Source organism: Corythoichthys intestinalis, chromosome 1 (assembly GCF_030265065.1).
Source record: "Corythoichthys intestinalis isolate RoL2023-P3 chromosome 1, ASM3026506v1, whole genome shotgun sequence".
Classification (NCBI taxonomy): domain Eukaryota; kingdom Metazoa; phylum Chordata; class Actinopteri; order Syngnathiformes; family Syngnathidae; genus Corythoichthys; species Corythoichthys intestinalis.
Window position 1 is genome coordinate 48,745,596 of NC_080395.1, and position 23,652 is coordinate 48,769,247.

The 23,652-nt window shown below is 40.7% G+C and overlaps 1 protein-coding gene across 2 annotated transcripts in view; it reads left to right on the forward strand.

Annotated features, from left to right (window-relative positions):
• LOC130914581 (E3 ubiquitin-protein ligase RNF128-like) overlaps window positions 1-23,652 on the forward strand; it is a 64,531-nt gene that overhangs the window by 3,667 nt on the left and 37,212 nt on the right. The window contains exon 2 of one of the 2 annotated variants that reach the window (XM_057833907.1): window positions 5,710-9,156. The exons of the other annotated variant lie outside the window; for it this stretch is intronic. Coding sequence (XP_057689890.1) covers window positions 6,184-7,263 — 1,080 coding nt within the window. The 5' untranslated portion in view covers window positions 5,710-6,183 and the 3' untranslated portion in view covers window positions 7,264-9,156. Of the gene's footprint in view, window positions 1-5,709; window positions 9,157-23,652 lie in introns of those variants that run through there. 2 annotated transcript variants of the gene reach the window in all.

Consider the following 23,652-nt stretch of genomic DNA (forward strand, 5'->3'; position numbering starts at 1 on the left):
AAACATTTTTTAGATAAAGAGAAATTATAAATATACATGATAAAACAAGACATTTCAGAACCATTTTCAGACAATGTCTTTATTTTAGATGTACATTAACAGCCAACAATTGAATCTCAGATGTCACTAGAGAAAAAAAAGACAAATATAAATTGAAATAACTTTCAACTTTGTGTATTCTAATAAGTACCCAAAACATTTGGCCTTATTAAAAATAGAAAACTAAAAATATTTTGGTTACAAGTAACAGAATTTACAGGCATAATAGTCTTCTCCTGTACAATTCCTTGTGCGCATGGCATATAGGAGGCAAAAACATTTTAGTCTAGAACAACTAAGGTTCTTAAAAATTTTTTATTTCTTTCCTAAAATGTCATTACACTTGATTACACACATCACTGAAAATGTAGGTGTCTTTCCCTTGTGTTTCAATTGAATTTTCATTTGTGTCAAGCAAAATTTAAGTTATAGTCAGGGGTGCACATAATTTTTTTGCCCCGGTTCTCAGAGGAGGACCTGGAGATGTGACTTGGTCCTCATTGAGCTTGAGAGCCGACCCGCCTGATGCAATAAATTTATGACAAGCTTTACTTAGAGCCAATTAACTTTAATTAATTATATTAACAATTAATGCTTGATTAACATCAACTGGCACAACAAAATTGCCATTACTTTGAAGTGAAATGTAAAGAAATAAAAAGTACCAATTCAAAATAAAGGGCATTATGCGGCTCCCACATTAACTCCAAGCCTTTTTAAAAGTGGGCTGTCCTCCTAATAAGACCTCATTGAACGTGCATGTTTAGCTTTGTAAAATGCAAGCAAAAACACGTTTGTCAGTGCATGTCGCTGTTCATTACCTTTATTCCGCCCTATTCCGGTCCATAGGGCGAGTGGGGTCCTGTTTGACATCGATAGTTTGCTTAATTGCCACATGCTCTGTTTTTTTCGTGCTTTTCAAAGTTTGGATGGCTGAAATTCTTTGACCCTACATAAAATGCGCTGCTCTTATCGGCGACATTGGGATTCTCACAGCACATTTTGTACCGCATTTCCGTGGGAGCATCTTTTGCTTCTAGCCATGGTACCTCTTGTAGCCACTTTTCAGCAAAAGTCCTTTTTTTCGGTAGCTCCGGTGACATCTCTGTCGTCTGTCTGTCTTTTGACGGGGGTGGGAGAACACGGAAGTAATTACTCAGTGTGGCCTGCCTCTTCGACATTTTGAGAAGTTATTTTCTCGTGTCTGCCGCAAATACAGTGGTCAGCCATCGGTACGCAAAAGCGTATGGAAGCCGTTGAGGGCCAGCGCGTTTGTCAATGTCCAGTCCGCATGCGCGCATGCGGACCACTTATGTGCACCCCTGGTTATAGTTAAGTTTTAAGTTAGTCTAAATTGTAAGACAAGATTTTGAGTTTTTGCAGTGTTCTAAATAAATTTATGATACCTGTTCTAGTGCTGCAATGATTAATCGATTAACTCGTGTAATTCGATTAAAAAATAGATTCGAGTTAAATTTTGCTGCTTTGAGTATTCGTTTAATTAAAGTGGTGTTGGCGTGGCTTTGAAAGTGTTTGCATTTGGTTTTATTGATTTGGGTTTATACACTGCCCTCTAGTGGCAACAGTGAATATGACATAACTCCTTTCACATGGCTGAATCCAGCTACTCCCTGTTTAGAGCAACATAAGTTTTTGTTTGAGCAAATGCTTTTTTAATGCTTTCGTAATTTAGTTTATAGGTATATTTAGCCGTTTTTTTTTTTTTTGTTTTTTTGTGGGAATATGAGTTCAAAACATTTATTAACAGCATTTAAAAAAAAAATGTCCCAAGAGTTAACTTCTGCAGCTGGGGGTCGGACCGCCAAGGCCTCCACCTTTGGCTGCCGCCCAACTCCCTACGCACCCGACCCCTTTGGCCCATCCCACAGGTGGTGAGCCCATGGGAAAGGGAACCCACGTTGCCTTTTCGGGCTGTGCCCGGCTGGGCCCCATGGGGACAGGCCCGGCCACCAGACGCTTGCCTTCGAGCTCCACCTCCAGGCCTTGCTCCAGAGGGGGGCCCTGGTAACCTGCGTCCGGGCAAGGGAAACTTGAGTTCATTTATATTATTCATCATAAGCAGTCTTTTTGAGCCATACTTTGTCTGGCCCCTCACCTAGGACCTGTTTGCCATGGCTGACCCTACCAGGGCTTAAAGCCCCAGACAACATAGCTCCTAGGATCATTGGGACACGCAAACCTCTCCACCACGATGAGGTGATGACTCAGGGGCGGGAGCGGGAGATCGACAGGCGGATCGATGTCCGTAGTGGTGAAGAAGGAGCTGAGCCGAAAGGCAAAGCTCTCGATTTACCAGTCAATCTACGTTCCTACCCTCACCTATGGTCACTAGCTTTGGGTTGTGACCGAAAGAACAAGATCCCGGATACAAGCGGTCGAAATGAGTTTCCTCCGCAGGGTGTCCGGGCTCTCCCTTAAAGATAGGGTGAGAAGCTCAGTCATCCGGGAGGGACTCGGCATTGAGCCGCTACTCCTCCGCGTTGAGAGGAGCCAGCTGAGGTGGTTCTGGCATCTTGTTCGGATGCCTCCTGGACGCCTCCCTGCAAAGGCTTTCCGGGCATGTCCCACCGGCGGGAGGCCCCGGGGACGACCCAGGACTCACTGGAGAGACTATGTCTCTCGGCTGGCCTGGGAATGCCTTGGGATCCCAACGGAGGAGCTGATTGAAGTGGCTGGGGAGAGGGAAGTCTGTGCTTCCCTGTTAAAGCTGCTGCCCCCACGACCCGGGCCCCGGAGCAAGTGGAAGATGATGGATGGAGTTAGCCAATTGTTCTTTTGTTGTACTTAAATCCTCATTTAATTTTTTTAAATACCGTTTGAGGCTCATCTAAGGTATTTGATTTTTTTATGTTCCTTATCAGATTACTCGATTATTTGAATTAACTAGTTCATAGATTAATTGATTACTAAAATAATCGATACATGCAGCCCTACCTGTTGTATACCTGCGCATTAGGCACCAGTGCTACTTATTTTATCCATCAATGACTACTGAGCTAAAATGGACAACATCGAAGTTATCTTTATTATGTTTTTATTTTACACCCTTCTCACTCTACAGCGCTGAATTTTTTTACAGATTCAATAAAGCCTGTATGAAAGGCACTTTAGCCATGTATCAACAGTTATCATAATTAATAGAAACCTAGGCTAGCCCTCCGCAGCGCCAACATTATATTAGCAAGGCACAGTAACGTTACTCTTCAATATTAGCGCTACGTTAACTTAATTTTACAATTTTTACCTTGTCTCGGGTATCAGTCCTCCGCTCTCTCAGCAAACAGGATGTCTACGGTGGAGATGCTGTGGCATTGAAAAGAGACGTGCTGTAATGGTATGCAAGCACTAGCTTACTGTGAATACATGCAACAGTGTTCGCCTTGGTGTCCAACTTGAAATGCTCCCACACTTTTGACATTTTCTACCTTGGGGTAGGCCTGGTTAAATGTCTAACCCCTGGTCTGAAAGAGTCTCCCAGTCCGGCCCTGAGTGTAAATTACCAATTTCATGTCGATATAGTATCGATTATTTGGACAATGATACAATATCACAAAGTCTGCCAAAATTTGGTTCAGTTCAAGGGCCTTGGATCGAGTTAATAACGATATTATACGCGCATTTTACCTGAAGCAATGAAAAAATATAGAGGTGCACGATATTTATCGGTCCGATAATTATCGGTCCGATAATAGGAATTATGACGTCATCCCAATAAATCCGATAACAATATGTTATGGGGCCTAGTAATAATATTTTTGGCACTGTGTCGGACTGGGATGTATGCATTTGTTTCCACTCCTGTTTTGCCATTATGCAAAGTTTTGTTACTGTTCTAGAGTCCATATTTTTCCTTCACTGAGTTATAAACCTTACAATGGCAATTAGCAAATGTTTGCATTTTACAGTGTTATGTTTACAAGTTCTTAAGAGGCCTTTTGGTTATTGATAGGCTTGCTGTTCTATAATTGCCAGGTTAAGAAAGTTGTTTCATGGACCAAGGCGACAAAAGTCTCCTCTCCTGTTGCACCAAATGTTTTATCTGATGACAAAGCACAATACCTGTTGGGTTTATGTTTGTTTTAGATTAGTGCTCATTGTTCAGGGGAACACATCGTCAATGATATTGATTGTGATTGACTCAAATTATATTTGTTTGAAAAAAATTAATATGGGCACTTTATTTGAAGTCAAAACTGTTCTTGTTTTTGTTTTGTTCATTATAATAATGTTCATGTCATCATGAAAATTCTGTTTCGGTCAAAGGCAAATGCTATGCTGAATCAACCGCTAGTATTTTTGACCTACAGGTGTTCAAAAACTCAGGTGAATAGACATTGAAAAATTATATATATATATACAGTATATTGGTTATCGTATCGGTATCGGCCTTGAGGAGCAGGAAGTTATCGATATTGGTATCGGTTTCAAAAAATGGATACCGTGCACCCCTAAAAAATACCAAGTTGATGGTTTTAACAGTTTTTACTGAAACATTTCAGACATTTGAATGAAAATCATATTGATCAGTGTTTTGCGTTTTGAACGATTTGGATTTAATTGCATCAAACCATTCAATATATCGATCCAGATCGATTTATTGTTACACCACTACAAACTATTCTATTTTAGTTTGACAGAATTTGTTTTGCTGTCACAGATTCAGCAAATTCATGGTCGTTTGTTGATTTGCACATTGCCTGTAAGTACTTTTGGTAACCTTGCAAGCATTCACTGCAAATCACTGCACTGTAATTTGGAATTTAGTCATTTGTGATTTAACAGATATTTGTTATATTATCCCATTAATATATGAGATATGCTACTATTATAAAGAAGGATTATTAGAATGATGATAAGGTGGATGATAATTAAAATATAGCACAAATGTAGTTTTAGTTCAGTGCCGTCCTCTCGAGGTCCTGCACTAGACGTTATAACCAGCAGGTGGCAATATTGCGTAGGAAAGCTCTTTTAGTTTTTGTTTAAACGTGAACGTCCTAATTCAATTCAATTTAACAGTATGCTGTATGTATTTCTTTTTCCACACTGCACAGATAAGATGTACTATCCACTAATCTGGACTGAGCACCCCCCCCCCCCCCCCCCCCAAATATTGTTATGGGACTGATAAGAATGAGTTATATGGTGTTTTTCCTCCTGCTGTTCAAAGGTGAATATTTCAGGAATTCACTGCGATCGAAGGTTCTCAGTTTTTCTTGTTGACAAGAAATGTAAACCCCAGCTTTGGTACTAATATATATATTTATATATATTCACTTATTGTATATTTACTTGAATCTGCCCTTTAGCTAAAATATTTAACACTGTTCTACTTTGCTAGGGCTACTCCAGCTAAGTGTGTATGACCTGGAGAATCACTTAGTGTGACAGGAAACCTCTCCATCTCATTTGTCATTGGAAGCATCTTTTATTCTGAGTGTGTGTGTGTGTGTGTGTGTTGTGCTTTCACTTGTGTGTAAGGGGATACAATGGAAATGTGTGACAACAGTCTTTTCCATTCCGTCAGCCTCAGGTATTGCACAGCTTTTAGTGCAATGAGTGCAGCTATTCAAACATTGTCATGTTTACTTTTATGTTGTAAGTTTTAATGCTTAGAAGTGTGTAGACCAGTCTTTCCTCTTTTTACAGAACTCACCTCCACCACAGAAAGAGGGAAGGAAACAAGCTAAACTTGAAAAACGAGTTGAGTTGCTTTTCTCATCGTTACACAAGCAAAAGTCAGCAGCTTTTTCTAACACTGACACAACAGCTCTGCGCTTCGGACCTGTGTCCCTAAAACTGCCTTTATCTCGATGCTCACCCTCTTGTAATTTATATCTGAATTGCCACTTGTTGAATAGCAGTACCCTGCCATGAGCGAAGAGGACGCAGCGTTCAAGGTTCAGGAAGATAAGAAGAGGTGAACGGCTGACGCGTAGCTTGTGTTATGTTACCCAAAGGCTGGTATCATATTACCGCTGGCAGCAGGTAAGGGCGAAACCTGAGCTGTATTCAGATCCCCGAGCCTCTGACAAGCAGGAACTGGGACTGAAAAAGGCGTGTTGAAGAAGCCAAAGTAGCTGACTGCTTCCTGTTGTTTTGAATTGGAAGAAGAGCGTTACCATGGGTAAGAAGACAAAGCACAGTCTATTGCTTTTGCTGTATTTTTCTGGACTTGTTCACTCTTCAGTCGCTATAGCTTTTTGGACTGCTTTGGTGCAAATCAAATACTTAAACAGCCTCAACCAGACGGTGATCCAAGAATGTGAGTGTGGACAGTTTGGCCGCAACTCTCCGCTTGCTCAAGCCGGAGGTGTTGTCATTCTTCCTAACAAATACCCCGATGGCTGCAAGCCGGATCCCGTGTACAATGGTACTGAGTTACCCTGGATAGCGCTCGCTCAAAGGGGAAACTGTTCTTTCAGCGAGAAAATTAATGCCGCCAAACGTCAAGGAGCGATGGCCGTGGTGGTGTTCGATGACGATGGAAGTGGCAACCGCACCATTACCATGAAGCATGAAGAGGCACTGGAAATTGTGGCTATCATGATTGGCAACATTCAAGGCACGGAGATTGCCGGCTTGGTAAAAAACGGTACGGAAGTGCAGATGTTCATTGATGCAGGCAATCCTCACGGCCCCTGGATGGATACCTACTGGCTTTACTTCATGTCCATTGCCTTCTTCATCGTAACGGCAGCATCTGTGGCCTACTTCTTGTTTATTTCGGCCAACCGCCTCTACAACATGCGCATGCACCGACGTGCTGAGAGGAGGCTGAAATCCGAGGCCAAGAAGGCCATCGGCCATCTGCAAACGCGCACTCTCAAGCGAGACGACAAAGAGACGACTGGTGACGAGGCTTACATGTGTGCCGTATGCATCGAGTCATACAAAGCGGGCGAGGTGGTAACGGTGCTCACGTGCGACCACATTTTCCATAAAGCCTGCATCGAGCCGTGGCTGCTTGAGAAAAGGACATGCCCCATGTGCAAATGCGACATTCTCAAGGCTCTAGGAGTTGAGGTGGAGAAGAAGAGCCTGTCCCAAGCTTCTCCACAAGAGGTCAGCATCATCACAGTGGCAGGTGGGGAAGCCATGTACGAGGTCCCTCTCACCGATCCTCTGAACTCTGACCCCGAGAGACAACAGAATCACTATGACAACAGGGCTTTTGAGGAGGAGACTGCAAGAAGACAGTGACAGAACTATTACTATGAGTAAATGCAGTCAAATTAAGAGGTTCAAATCAGTATGCCTATTTTTCTCGGACACAATGAATGTACGTCCTCACTGGTATACAGTGAACCACGCTGCAATGGCCTATAGATGTCAACACACTTTCCCTAAAGCAATTCTATTTTGCTTTGGCCTTAGCACCTTTTCTAGCAAATAACGAAGGAATATCATCAAAATGCTGGGGTTCAATGTAGCTTCACAGGATGTTTTCGATTGATTGTCCACTTAATAATGGAATTGCACCTTCTGTAATTACCTTGGATGCCAATTAAGTTTTTGTTTATAAAAATGTTCTGCGTAAGTGAGTAAGTCAAGGCAGGGCGAGCGCAGGTTCAATTCCGCTTTGCTTGACAGCACAGCGAGTCACCACTGTTTCAGAACGAAGTGCAATAGAACATTAATTAGGTTATCTCTGCTGGTCAATTTTTTTCTTTTCTTTTCATGGACAAAAAAAATATTTCTTGTAAATTAACAGAAACTTTCTCATTTTATTTTGGCTATTCCTTTAACATGGCAAAACACACACCAGGTTGTCAAGCTGGATTTGCAAACAAGCTGGTGAACACACCCTTGGCTACAAATGCAGCATGACACATTGGTGAGTGGAGAACATCACCTTAGGGGCTTCTGGTACGCCTTCAGCACACGATCCATAGAAACATGTACATGTTAGCACATATCAAATACTTCCTTGTTGATTCTGTTCACCTTGTACTTGGAAGTGGAAAGTTCCACTATATTTTACACCAGCAATAAATATCAAAGTCGAGATGAAGTCATTGATAATGGTGATTGGATATTTGTTTATTGAGGGGAGGGTCTTTATGTGTACTCATTTTAGAATTAATTGCACACTTTGAGATTGTGTTATCAAAAACGTGATATCTGTGTATATTCCTGTATCTTTGTATATATACAAGAGCATGTTAGAATGAACTGATAAGAAACTGTACAGTATCTACAGTACCTACAAAATCATATTAGGCTATATTTTCGGACAGGTTAAAGATACATGCAATACCTGAGATAAAGTGAGTCCTCCCTACAGAATTAGAGGAAATACAATTTATATCAGTTTGCCATAAGACCTGTGTTGTTGTTAATTGTACCTGATAAATATTTGTCCATCTGAATCATTTTTACTGTGTTACAGAGCTTAGATGTCCTAAATCATTCTGTAACCATGACTACCTTGTGTTTTATGAAATCACATTGATGCGTATCAGAATGCAATAAATCCCTCAAAATGAGGCTGATTATTATAGGCGGCAGCATGAGAGAATTGTGTGTTTATGTGTAAGCAACCCACAACATTATGAATACTTCTGCAACGTAATCTCTACAATCTCTCACACTGTGAGGCAGTTCACTTTTACATTGCTAAAAACCAGAAGAACAGTGAAAAACAGTACCTTTCTGATAATGTCACAAAAATCTGAGCATTGCTATAACTTTTATCAGGCTGTACATATGAGACATGCTTAAAATCACATTAAAAAGAACAGTACCATAGACTTCATAATATTTGACAGGACACGGGAAACGGGGCCGATCCGTAAGGGGGCCTATTTTCCAAAACTTCAAATTCAAATATTCTCAAAACCAAAGCCGCTACCAACCTAAAACCAAAACAGGCACCTAACTTAGCCATATATGAGTCTCCATGAGCAGCGGCATAAAAAAATTCCAAGTCGTTCCCTTATAAAATCCCAATTAAGTATAAAAAAAACTTTAAATGGCTATAAAATTCTCAGATTTTACACTAGATGCACATAAATCACGAAATGCAGAGATAATCACCTATATTTTCAGGCTCAATAGCAATATTTAACAGATATGTTTTTGACCAAAATAGCAACTTCATTTTTTTTTATTTACTGCAAGTTTTCAACAGCTAATAAATCACTCAATTTAACATCAGAAACTTGGTACTTGAGGAAAACATGCAGAATCAATTATAAATAATATGTAAATAGATTATTAATAAGTTGTGATTGTATATAGAATTTATTATAGAATAGCCCTTTATTATCATCATACAGTTACAAAATGAAATTGTGGAGCATCCGTTTACAGTGCAGGATAAGTTAAAATCTCAAAAGTGACGTGCAAGTATGAAACCTAAATAAACATAAATATAAAATGCATATGAGATAGTCCTATAATTCAGCCAGTGCAAATAATCGATGTGATGTTACCAGGATTTGAGCCTCGTCTTTCAATCACATAGCCTTTTTTCTATGCCTTGCATTTTCTGGTCACCTCAACTTGAACAAGTCGCTGTTCCTTGCCATCTCCTTTCTGTCCTCCTCAACTCTGCTCCTTTTCCTGCCGGCCGGCCACTCCAAGACCTTGTTCTTCCCCGCTTCGGAAGTCACATCCTTGGAGAAGTTCGCACCAAAACAGTTGAAGAGGGACCGCCAGGAACTCCAACAGGTGCTCTTGTGCTTCCTGCACATCAGGGAGTCCCACAGCGACATTCCGAAAGAGGCCATGTGGGCCATGGGGAGAGATGGCCGCTTGAGGACCGCCCGGCCCATCTCCAGGTCTCCTTTGTCCTCTGGAACATTTCCAGGATGTCGGCCATGTCGATCCCTGTGTTCCTCCTTGCCTGTGCGACAGTGTTGGGGTTGACGACCACCATTATGAGCCCAAAGCTCTGCTTCTCGATTGAACAGTGCGCCAGCACCTTCGGGGTCAACTTGTAGCCGGCTTTGACAGACTTTTAGTTCTCCCACCTGGCCAGCACCTTCTGGCTCGAGAATCGGGCCGTCCTCATTCTCTTAGGCTCCTAAAAAACATATTTGTTTCAGAAAGATAGGCGTTTTGATTAATCTTTTTTATAAAGTGAATAATGCTGGCCACTTACTTCAGCCCCTGGACACCTGGGCAGCACCATACAGCCGTTGTTGTGGAAGCTGCTGCAGATGTTCTTCCAAAAGTGCACGGGGTCAAAGTAGATGAAGATCTGCTTGTTGCCGTCGGTGTAGGGGTTGGTGTAGGTGTAGGACCATGGTGATTCACTGAAAGTTATTAGATTGAAATATTACATAAAACAGAACACGTAAAAGCTGATTGATTTTTAATATGGACGCAGAAATGTCTAAGATAAAATCTAGAGCTACAAAATCCAACATGGCCGCCGTAGCAAAACAATGAGCTTTTTCCGTTGGAAATTCTTGTGAATAAATGCTTAAATCGCTGAATTCTTTATAGATGTGGATGTAAAACAGTCTCGATTCTTGGTTAAAAGCAAAAGAAACAGTGGAGGTGGCATTTGTTTTACGTAAATATTGCGAATGTGCGGCTCGTCTTTAAGTTCACTGTGGCGCCGCCTTACCACTACAGCGAAGAGCTTTTTACGTTGTAATTCTTGTGAATAAATGCTTAAATCCCTGAATTCTTTATAGATATGGAAGTAAACAGTCTCAATTCTTGGTTAAAAGCAAAAAAAAAAAAAAAAAAAAAGGGCAGTTTGAATTTACTTTATGTAAATATGTCAAAGAATGGTACTAGTCTGTTAGCTATTTGTTATGATAAGGTGGCTGCTACAATGGCTTTTTCCGTTGAAAATTCTTGTGAATAAATGCTTAAATAACTGAATTCTTTATAGATATGGCCGTAAAACAGTCTCGATTCTTGGTTAAAAGCAAAAACCAGGCAGTTGGCAATTTTTTATGTAAATATTGCGAGGTATGGAGCGGCTAATTTCTCCAATTAATTTTTTTCACTCTTCAAAATGCATGCATGGTGCGAAAAATATAATATTTACATTAAATCCTCGAACAAATCACTCCTGAGACAATCCTTCTTGTTAGAATGTGGTCCAGATGTCATAATTTTTGAATGTGAATCTGGCATTGTGCTCAAAAGCATGTGTGAGGGTTACATTCCCACCGATATCTAAGAAATGAAGCTGAGTCACACAGCACCCTACGGGCAGGCGGGGTGCAGAGAATGACGAAAGTTACGAGTCAAGTATTTAGATGTCTATGACAGTACATTAGTATACTAGTATTATGCTGGTGTGATTGTGATGTACCTTACAACAGCAATTATACAGAGTGGTAGATTGCACTGGCCCTGGTAATACAACAGGTGCATCAGTGTTGCTGACGCTTCAGCGCAGTGAAATGCGGAGGGTAAAGTCAAGCAGCAAGTGCACACCAGTTGCAAAACGGCTGTTTCTCAGATGCATTCCAGAAGCGGTTAAACGTGTCACACCCGAAACGAACGGCCGAGATTATTATTTGTCGCAAGACGCAACCCTGCTGCGTCAATCAAACTAGGTAGAATCGGGCAGACCGGAAGTCTTTCTGTGTGGCTCTTAAGAAAATTCCTCAATAAAGCTTTAAAACCTTTCATAAGAAAAAAAAATGATTCATTGAGGCATTTGTTTTGTAAAATGTTAAAATCTTTCTTTGTCATTGCAATTGTTTTTATCTTTAGAACAGGGGTTCTTTTTTATTCTTTTAGAAAGAACGCTGAGCAACACGTGGGTTCTGAAAAGCAAATGGTTGTTGTATTGTTATCTTTAAATACCAGCTACTCTCGGACTCTCGCGTGATCTTGCAAACCTAGCGTGAATTGATCGAGCCGATCCTCAGACGCTCTGCTCGTAAAACGCATCCTGTTGAACTTTGGGGCGAGCGTTAGCGTTGCGATGACGCGTCGGCAATGCCGATGCGCCGCACACACACCTGGTGTAATGAGATCTGGAACAACGGAAAAGTAAATTAAAAAACAAAAACATTTATGTACTTAAATTTACTAATTGTGTACTACTGCGATACACTGCTTGTCCAAAGTGTCAAATAAAAGTCAAAGGTACTCCTCCAAATAATTACTTGTGTAGGACTAAGTATTTAGCACAGTACTCAATTACTGAGTAATATACTGTATGTATTTATATATATACTAATATACTATATATATATATATATATATATATATATATATATATATATATATAATGTATCACAAAAGTGAGTACACCACTCGCATTTCTGCAGATATTTAAGTATGATCTTTTCATGGGACAACACTGACAAAATGACACTTTGTCACAATGTGTGCAGCTTATATAATAGAGGTAATTTATTTTCCCTTCAAAATAACTCAAAATATAGTCATTAATATCTAAACCCATGGCAACAAAAGTGAATACACCCCTTCTAAAAAACGTACATCCCTAAATGTCCAAATTGAGTACTGCTTGTCATTTTCCTTCCAAACTGTCATGTGACTCGTTACAGGAGTGCTGTTAGCATTGCTGCAGAGATCAAAGAGGTGGGGGGGTCAGCCTGTTAGTGCTCAGACCATACGCCGCACTCTACATCAAATGTGTGTGCATGGCTGTCACCCCAGGAGGAAGCCTCTTCTGAAGATGGTACACAACAAAGCCCGCAAACAGTTTGCTGAAGACATGTCAACAAAGCACATGGATTACTGAAACCATGTCCTATGGTCTGACGAGACAGGCGGGCACTCCTGTAACTAGTCACATGACATTTTGGAGGGAAAATGACAAGCAGTACTCAATTTGGACATTTAGGGATGTACGTTTTATCAAATGGGTGTACTCTTTTTTTGTTGTTGTTGTTGCCAGGGGTTTAGATATCAATGGCTATATTTTGAGTTATTTTGAGGGGAAAATAAATTAACTCTATTATATAAGCTGCACACAGACTACTTTTCATTGTGTCTAAGTGTCATTTTGTCATGAAAAGATATACTCAAATATCTGCAGAAATCCGAGGGGTGTACTCACTTTTGTGATACACTGTATATATATAAATATATTTTTTTTTTACTTAGAGCTAAAAAGCCAAACAGACAAAAATTTAAAAGGGGAAATTCAACAAGTAAATTCAAATATTGCTTAACAATGTCACACAAACTAAGCTATTTATAGATTTAATGTGAGGCTTTGGGTTTTCTGCCTGTCTTGCCACGCAGTTGTTTCCTCTGTTGAAACCTATGATTAATATAAATTAGAACCATCATTCTTGACACTTTTTGGGTGTGGTTGTGTGACTGCCAGGCTTCTTGTGGTATGTCAAATTGAGTCACTAGTGATAAAATTGTATTGGTTATTGTCACGTGAATTCAGAATTCCTCATTCAAAACATCTTTATGTATCACTTCCTAAGAAAGCAGTTGTGTAAAATCATCTGTAGCTTCAAGTCCAAGCATGTTCTTGATTTCAAGCCAGTGCTGTGATCTCAGCATTCACAGGTCAAATGTTATTGCGGTATCACAGTGAGACAGAGAATCAATACTGATCTAACTAGGCTGGCTGGGAACGGCTGGCGAGCCTGAGTTTAGAGGCACACTCTGCTCAGTGGTGGCACTCCTCTGATTTATTGCTGTTGTTACTGTGAAAATTGACTCAGAGGGTTTTCATTTAACGGCATGCTATACAGTCTGTGGCTGTACACTTGAAACTGCGTTTGACCTTCAATTCCAGATAGGAATCAAAAAGTGGAATAAACCAGGAGTCATTTGACTTGACGTCAGACTAAACTGAGAATAATAAAATCAACGTGTATTGGCGGAGAAAGACCATTATTCAACCAAGGAGACGTTGAACCTGCTCAGTGCTTAGCCTGAATGTTTGTCCTTTACCACCATCTGGTGGACAAAAATTCACGCACAAGATGATCATAGAGTCAAATAGTCTTTATTTGGAATATGTCACAATTGAAGGAAAATGTTCTAAAAAAAAAAAAAAAAAAAAAAAAAAGAACATTCAGAACAGCCTTTTTAGAGCAGTATTTTTTTTTCAAACCCACCCCCATCTTCCACCCCCCTCCCCCAAAATCTCACACACAAAACAAAACAAATGACGAAAAGGAAATGACACTGGTTTGCAGTGAATGGGTAGTTTGCGCTCATTATGTTTTGAGTACACATACGGGCAACTTGATAGAGTCCCTAGAGCTGAAGCTGAGTTTCCATCACCTCAGAGAACATTACATCCTCTGACATAATTTTCCTGGAATAGAGCATCAGCTATTACTTAAAATGCTCCTCATCCCAACCAACCCTAGACGACATCAAATTTTCACCGAAATGCACTCTTCCGTCTGCTGCTGTGTGCAACCTCAGCGGAGTGAAGCAGGTCTTTAGAATGAAATTACCGCAGTTGGTCTTGTTGGAGGCTGGCTTGTTCCAGACTGCTTGAGTAATTATCCTAATGAAGGAGGAAAATTGAATTACAAAAGTGCAGCAAGAAACAAATGAATCCATTTAGTGATTACATGCAACATCAAACGTTGTTTCCTTCCCCCTCAGATTATTAGATCCTATAGAACAACATACTCCCTCACTGCGCATCTCTCCGGTTTCAGTGATGAAGTACAAATACATAGTGTACGGTGGGATGATTATTAATTATTTAGAAGTGTGTGACTGCACTCTTGACTGTCAAATCTGTTTAGTTTTTTTTTTTTAAGTAAATTTTTGCTTTTCAACTGTCATTATGACATCCTCAGATTAATCATTGGTGATCATGTGAGGGATTAGCCCCCAGGCTCCATCAGGGAAGGCATTATTAAGGTGACTTTAAGGATTTTAACACTAAGTGGTTCCAATCAATGTTCAACTGCACTGAATAATCAGATAGAAAACAAGATCTTAGTCCAGATCATTCCTTTACAAATGCATGTCTGTACACACAGAATATGCATAAACAGTATTTAGTATGTATCTGAACACACATTTACGGGCCCAAATGATCTATGCTGCTATCTGGTGGACAATTAGAGTAAATGCACAATTAAGATGCACCCTATGTCATATTGCTCAAACTTTAACAATACTGTAGAACGGAGCAGACCAATGTCTTATGAAGGGGTTTGTAGGATTTTGGAGGCAGTAGCACTATTATTTTCATAATTAGCTGCAATTGTAATCATAGGTGTGTTACAGTGCTGGCCAAAAGTATTGGCACCCCTGTAATTCTGTCAGATAATGCTCAATTTCTCCCAGAAAATGATTGCAATTACAAATGCTTTGGTAGTAATATCTTCATTTATTTTGCTTGCAATGAAAAAAACACAAACGAGAATGGGGGAGAAAAAAAAAATCATTATCATTTTCCAGTAAGCTCAAAAAATGGGCCAGACAAAAGTATTGGCACCCTTTGAAAAATCATGTGATGCTTCTCTAATTTGTGTAATTAACAGCACCTTTTACTAACCTGTGGCACATAACAGGTGGTGGCAATAAATAAATCACACTTGAAGCCAGTTAAAATGGATTAAAGTTGACTCAGCCTCTGTCCTGTGTCCTTGTGTGTACCACATTGAGCATGGAGAAAAGAAAGAAGACCAAAGAACTGTATGAGTTCCTGTTACTGAGTTACTGTTTACTAACGCATCTTGTTCTTTAGGTATGTTGCTAATGCCACCGTGTCTGTCATTTCTATCTAGTTCTATAATATGTGATTTCTACTATAGCATTATGTGGGCGTAGTTTGTAGGCTATCGGCTACAGTCAGGTATTATTGGAGCCACCTAGCATCGCGTTTGCAACGGCGTACCCTTCCTGCTCTGCTCTCTCGTTTCCGTGAGTCCGTCTCTCTCAGACTTTTCAGACTCAGGCTCTTTCCCGCCTCAGTAACGGTAATGGCGTTGCCAAGATGAGAAAAGTAATTAATTACATTACTCACTACTGAAAAAAATAACGGCGTTATATTCTAACACCATTATTAACAACACTGCTAATGATTCAATGTGCATAATCCATAGTCTATAGTCCTGGCTGTGCATTTGGGATGAAATGCATAACTGATGCTACAACAATCTAACGATATACTGGCAAGCGGGGTGGCCAGTGGGGTGGCCAACAAATTTATAGGGGGGGTCGTGGCCACCCCTGGCCACCCCCTGGTGGCACCACTGATGAGTCCAGGACTGAATCCGATAGTGGAGAGTGAGAGATTTGAAAATGGCAGTTTGGAAAAGGCAGGCTTCAATTCTCAGAGACCTGGAGCAGTTGGCCACAGAAGAATGGTCTAAAATTCCAGCAGAGCATTGTAAGAAACTCATTGATGGATACCGGAGGCGGTTGTTTGTAGAGGTGGGAATCTTTGGGCACCTAACGATTCGATTACGATTCAGAGGCTACGATTCGATTATAAATCGATTATTGATGACCCCCCCACCCCCACTATTAGCTGCTTTTAATGTTTTGTACATTAGTTCCAAAAACTATTAAAAAAAAAAAAAAAAAAAAAAAAAAAAAAAGCCTCGCAGGCTTAAATAAACGACTATTTCAGTATCAAGTTAACAGTGAAAACAATAAATAATATACTCAAATCCTCATTCTGTATCAGCAGCTTTAGACTACATTCAATTAATTTAATGTTGTGAATCATCCGTTAAAGTTGTTAAAATTGCTCCCGTTATTCCATAATTTCCCTTCTGTCTACTTCGACATGTGAAAGTTTTAAAACTATTTTAAAGATAGATTCAAGTCAATATTTTGCCAATTTAGGAGTATTTTAGATAAAAAGTTAATTAGGTTCGCTTGGAAGGTTCGCTAAAACAGCCTTGCAGGGAAGTCTACTGCTTTAAGATGGCGGCCGTTTACTAACGCCCGCATCTAGCTTTTTGAACATGTGCTGCTAACGCCACCGAGTCTGTTATTCTGCATCTAGTCCTATATAAATATATCTTCCGTACCATTACGTGGACATAGTTTGTAGCAGCTGTCTGTCTGCAGCAGTCAGGTATATATATATATATATATATATTTTTTTTTTTAATCTCGCGGCATGAGTTGAGCCAGAGCCGTGAGTTGAGCATTGTCATTACCCGAGGGGCCGGGTAATGACAAGCATGACGTTTAACTACTCTCGCTCCGTTCCTCATTGCGTCCCGAAGACCGCGCCGGCGCGCTGAGTGTGTTTTACTTCCACTCTACTTGACATACTTCAATAATCGGAATTTGGATGTTTGTGAATCGTTCTCGAATGTTACACGGCCGAATCGCGAATAATCTAAGAATCGGAAATTTCGCACACCTCTAGTTGTTCGCAGTTATTTTGTCTATAGGTTGTGCTACCAAGTATTAGGCTGAGGGTGCCAATATTTTTGTCCGGCTCATTTTTGGAGTTTTGTGTAAAGTGATAATGATTTTTTTTTTTTTTCATTGTCTTTTCTGTTTTTTCATTGCAAGAAAGATAAATGAAGATATTACTACCAAAGCATTTGTAATTGCTATCATTTTCTGGGAGAAATTGAGCATTATCTGACAGAATTGCAGGGGTGCCAATACTTTTGGCCATCACTGTATAGTCGGTATATGTGCTACGTAATAAAATACCAATATACATAGTGTGAGTAGATTTTAAGTGATTTGGGAAGTTTCACTCATTTGTTGCCATTTTGACTGTGCTTCAATGGACTGGATGTCTATTTCTGTCAATGGCAGTAAATTGCCTAATATATTAATGAGAAACATGCATTTTTTAAGCGGAAAAAGACAAAAAAATGTCACTGGTGTCTAAGTATTGAGGAACCACTTCTCCAAGAGCAGTTGTGTACCCATCTAACCAATTTTCACAATATAGAGCTAAGTTATTGGACTCCTGTGTGGTTTCCCCCTTTAACACATCCTGTTTGTTTGTGTTCCATCAAAATGATAAGTCAGCACTCCTCTGTCTTCAAGATTGAGTTTCGTGCAGTCATATCCTGGCGAAATATCCCAGTGGTTCGCTCTGAATGTTAATGGCCCAAGGCACGGCCACAACCGAAGTGTCCTCCACCAAAAAAGTGCCTCTCAGCACACTTTGACAGCTCCAATCAATGATCAAGTCCTTGCTGTTGCCTGTACCTTTACTCATCTGTACACTGCGCATTGGGAAAGTACAGTCATTGTTGATTTAGGAGTGACCGACTTACAAGTATTTCCTGATAAGTTCAGGTCAATGGTGAGTACCTTAAAATTAGATCATGATATTTCAGGGGTATAAAACTTTTTTTAGCACACTCAAATTAAAGCCATCCTTTTTTTTATACTTCAGTGTGTGCAAATCTGGTGCAATGGAAAACTGACGTAGTTTTTAAGTAGTGTTTAACCTCAAGTCGAATATAACGTAACAGTTTAAAACCAACAGTTTAAAACTTCAACTTTAGCTTTTCATTTTAGCCTCTAACAACAAGGAACACCAAAACATTAAAAGAAAGTTGCAGCCAGTGACATTGCACCCCGGACACTGGGTAAAAGACCTTCTCTGTTTCAATAAAGACAACACATTTTTCCATAAATGTGCGTATTTTTAATTTGCTGTCCTGTATTATAACTAGGCCTTTATTGATGACATTTGTAACAATTTGTGTAAAAATTAGGTAAAGATGCACCTACGTCTGCAGCAAAAATAAATGCAATCGAATCTAATGGAACCCATCCAAGATGGTGGCCGTCTGGTGCGTTGGCAGCTCAATTCAATGAGGCATCTACGTATAAATATCTGTGTTGACAACAAACAGCTAACTGTGGTTGCATAGTATTTTAAGTTGTTCAATGATCATGCAGTAATTGGACAGCAAGTCCGCCCTGATTCTCCGTTCCACAGAAATATTCGCAAGTGCAAAGAATTTTGTTGCATCCGTACTAAATTCTCACTCTGCTACTCTAGCTTTTGAAATCATAGCATGTACTTCCACACCAATGAGGGGACATTTCACCGTGATATTTTTAAAATCCAAACTATATCAAGGCCAAAAATACACCGATAATATTGAAATGGCAAAGCCTTACTTCGGTGTTTATTTTACGTTCTGAGCAGCAGATTGTGTTATTAGAGCTAAATTTTGGCAGTGAATTGTCTTTGTTCATTTCCAATCCATTTTGTCTTTTAAAGGGCAGGGTTGCGGGCTGTGCTGTGCCTGAATGAGTTCGATGGATGAAAGTCCATAAACTAGTTCATATTTTAGATGTGAACTGAAATACTGAACTGTATTTAGGTTTTGAGAATGTTTTTCATTCTGTGCCAGTGCCAATTTGGATGGCAGTTAATTTTCAGATCAATCAATCAGATTTCACTAGACCAGGGGTCGGGAACTTTTTTGGCTGAGAGAGCCATGAACACCACATATTTTTAAATGTAATTCCGTGAGAGCCATTCAATATGTTTAAAAATAAAAATACAAGTAATGTGTGCGTTTTATGTCATTTCAAGTATGACAAGTCTGAACTGATTTGCTCCCAAAAACGTATAAATACGTTCTATTTTTAATTGTTTCAATGTTCCAAAAACGTATTTATACGCCTTTTACATTTTTTTTCCACAAGAGACATCTCTAGGTTCTGATGCTACTTACCTCCAAAGCACAATGCCCAAAATCCATTTTAAAGCAATAAAACCGGCCACTGTAGGGCAGTAGTGCATTTGGTAAGACCCACAACCTGATTCAACGGAACGAACGGCCGGGCCGCACAGCCGGGGCGCCAGCGGAAGACGACCAATTGGACGACCAGGAGGTCCAGGACGCCAGGCGCGGGAAGTCCGAGCAGGACGGACTAGTGCGACGACCATGATGACGTCCAGGATGCCAGGTGGCGGACGACCGAGCAGAACAACCAGCAGGACGCCCCGGATGCCAGGCACTGGACGACCGAGCAGAACGACCGGGATCACCAGGGCAACGGACGATGCCGTTGAGTCCGCGCTACTCGCCGAGCAGAACCCGCACCACCGTGCTTGGCCGCTCGCGTCCCCCGCGACCCTCTAGTGTCCTGTGACTCAGCCGGAAACACTCACGGCCAAACCAGTTCCCCCCCAGGAGCACAACATGCCCCACACAAGTTCCCGAGGCGAACTCCGCCACAAGGCAGTGGTCACCACAAAAGAAGGACTATGGCTACGTTCATACTACTGGTCTTAATGCATGAATCCGATTTTTTCGTGTTTTTCCGACTCGAGTGAGGCATTAACTTGACGGTCTGAACGTGACAAGTCGCATAGACCTGGACCATTTCAAATCCAATCTGGGTCACTTTCGTATGTGGTTCAAATCCGATCTGGGCCACATTTTCCAGACTGTCGCGGCGGTCTGTACTGTCCAGTCTCTCAAATCGGAATTCATGCAGCAATTACATCATCAGAAAGTGAGAGAGACGCTACGGTAGCTGTGCAGCTGTGCGTCATTAGTGCCTAGCTTACCTTGTACACGGCTTTTTAGGAAGAGTCGGACTTAACAACAGTCATAAAAAAAATAAAAATGGGTTGAGGATAAGCCTGAGAATGATCGGTTTTCTGTCTGCTCCATATAAGCAATATTTCAACATTGCTTACATGGCCGAGAGTCGGGGCAAACTGCCCCTTTGTGTGTGTGACATGCACGGACAGTGCGTGCATGCTATTGATCCATATACTTTGAATATAAGCCTAAACTGAGATTATTTATGTCTGTTATTTGTGTCCTCTTTTTAAAAAAGCAAAATATGATACCCCAGAATGACGGATGACAGCCAGCATGTGTGGTCTTTTGTTATGATGCTTCTGCGCATGCGGGTCGTCTTGCTCAGCGCGTGTCGGACTGCGAATTAGTGCGCATGCGTAGTACTTGAAAGGTCTCAATGGACAAAGGCAGTCTGAACGGGCACGCCAAAATAACATATGACAAAAATAAGGATTTGTGCATTAAGACCTGTGGTATGAACGTAGACTAAATAAAAAATCCATCTTGATAAGACGAGGGAAAAGCCCACCCCGTCCGCCGAGTCCTTATGTCCTGCTGATAAGTACGAGACTTTCTTTTTGCCATCTTCTCAAAAGGGTTTGTAAAATTAGCTGACAACGAAACTGAAAACGAGGGAACTTTACTTCCTGATCCCACGCGCATGCGCACATTGGCCGCTTTTTCCGACAGCATAATACGGCAACCCCACTTGAACAGTGTCTCTGCCTCATCTGCGTTGCCTATGCGATTGATAGTTAAATAGATAGACACAATGTCATGTATGTTTGCCACTTTCCCACTAAAATTACTGCGAACCAGCTTTTGTAGTCGCCGGTGACCGTCGCAATTTCACACAATACGCTGTTACCAATCTGCACTGTATGGTAATGTGGTGCTCTCATCTACCACGAACTGTTGTCGGGAGTTGACCAGTGATTTCTGTGGCTTGTTCGTTGTCGCTCCTATGTCCGGTTCTTCCTTCGGGAAGGTGGCGTAGTGTATAAAAACTAGGGCTGTCAAACAATTAAAATTTTTAATCGAGTTAATCACAGCTTAAAAATGAATTAATCATAATCAATCGCAATTCAAACCATCTCTAAAATATGCCATATTTTTCTGTAAATTCTTGTTGGAATGGAAAGATAAGACAAGACGGATATATACATTCAACATACTGTACATAAGTACTGTATTTGTTTATTATAATAATAAATCCACAAGATGGCATTAACATTAACATTCTTTCAGTGAAAGGGATCCACGGATAGAAAGACTTGTAATTCCTAAAGGATAAATGTGAGTTTGTATATTGTGACTAAATATTGCCATCTAGTGCATTTGTTGAGTTTTCAGTAAATGATACTGTAGCGACTTAACTGTTCTGCCCAAATGCATGATGGGAAGTGGTGCAACCATGACTGTGTGTGGTTCTGCAAATGCTATATCTTCTCAGCGTTGGGTACAATACAGGGTGTTAAGAAAAAGATCAACTCTTGTCATTCTCCCGCATGTCCCTTCCTATTTATAGTTGTTGTGGGAGAGACGTTTAAGCATTTGCCAATCAAAAGCACAGCCCCTACAAAATGCTTGTATCTACTCCACTCACTTGACGCTGCTTCTTAGCTCTGTATATTAGTAAAACGGCGCCATTGTACGCTGTTCGCGGCAATGCGAGAGCGGGTCGTGCCGCGCATGTGTTAATTGCGTTAAATATTTTGACGTGATTAATTAGAAAAATTAATTACCGCCCGTTAACACGATAAATTTGACAGCCCTAATAAAAACGCATAGACATGTCGAATGTTTTTTTTATTGGAGACTGTATTAACACAAACAAAAACCGGTAGGGGACACCCAGCCACTCAGCACAGCGCTTCCGCGCAACTGTCTCTCCTCACCTGTCTCTCTTTCCCCTTGCGCTCGCCTACTTCTTCTTCTTCACTAAATTGGCAATGCCGGTCATAGTGAAACGGCACAGTGGCCCCTTGGGGATGCCGGTAGCAGCTGTCAAAAGAGCCAGATCTGGCTCGCGAGCTATAGGTTCCCGACCCCTGCACGAGACAGTGTTAAAGTTAAGTATTCTCAAATATGTTGTGGTAGTATGCAGACATATTTTCTGGCAGGTGGGAAAAGATACAGAGCATTTCAATTCATTAGAATGGGCAAAGATGATTTGGAAGAAGAGTGAATTCATTTATTTCACATTATGATGTAACAACATGTGGGAGAAGCTCTAAATACTCCCCGGAAGCATTGTATGTTTTTGACATTTTTCCAAGGAGGCCATCCATTCAGTCTTATTAACTCTTGGTGTGTCCTGTTGCCTCCGGCCATTATTAATAAATGACCCATTTGCTTAATTGCAAAGAGCTTGCAGGACAAAGGTGAGCAAAATTACACACAAAAAAACACCCTGAGGTTTTTTTGTGTTTTCTTCTAAGCGTGAGAGAACAGGTGAGAATTGTGGATGGAACTAAATAAATATACGTAGCGGTAAGTGGTAAGAGAGCCCTGCAGTGTTAGCAGCAAATGGGCTCAGGCCCGTGTGTCGCATTGATTTTCTCTGTGACTCGTGCGTTCGCTGGTTTGCATCTAATGTGAGTATGACACAACAGAAGCTTGGGGTCGTTGTCTCTGTGTCATTGTACAAGTCAGGCCTCCAAAAGTCTCTCTGTCGCTATGACCATCTGTCATGGCTGCCGTTTGTCCACAAGCTGTGGTTGCCATTTGCTTCCCAATAAATGTCGCATGGAGGTTTGTCCTAATTATCGTACACCAGCAAGGGTCAATGCCAGAACACCCTTCAACTGTGAGAGTAGAGGAAAAGGACATTACGATTGTGCTTTCTATTCTTTCCATTAGTTTCATGATGCAATTCCGTCCTGAAATATACACAATGACATTTTTTAGAAGCTAATCTTACCACAGAAGTTAAACTTAGTATCTAATCATACTGTAGATGGCAGTATTACATAATACCAACATTATCTTGTTTTCCAACAGTATTTGTCACAGTTATCTTCAGAACTACTTTAATTTTTTTGTTTAGTCATAGGCTAAATATCACTTGGCAAAAAAAAATTCAATCGGAGTCCAAATGGGTTTGTTGGGTAATAGTCACGTAGTATAGGAAATGTATTTTCTGACAGTTGTCGAGTTC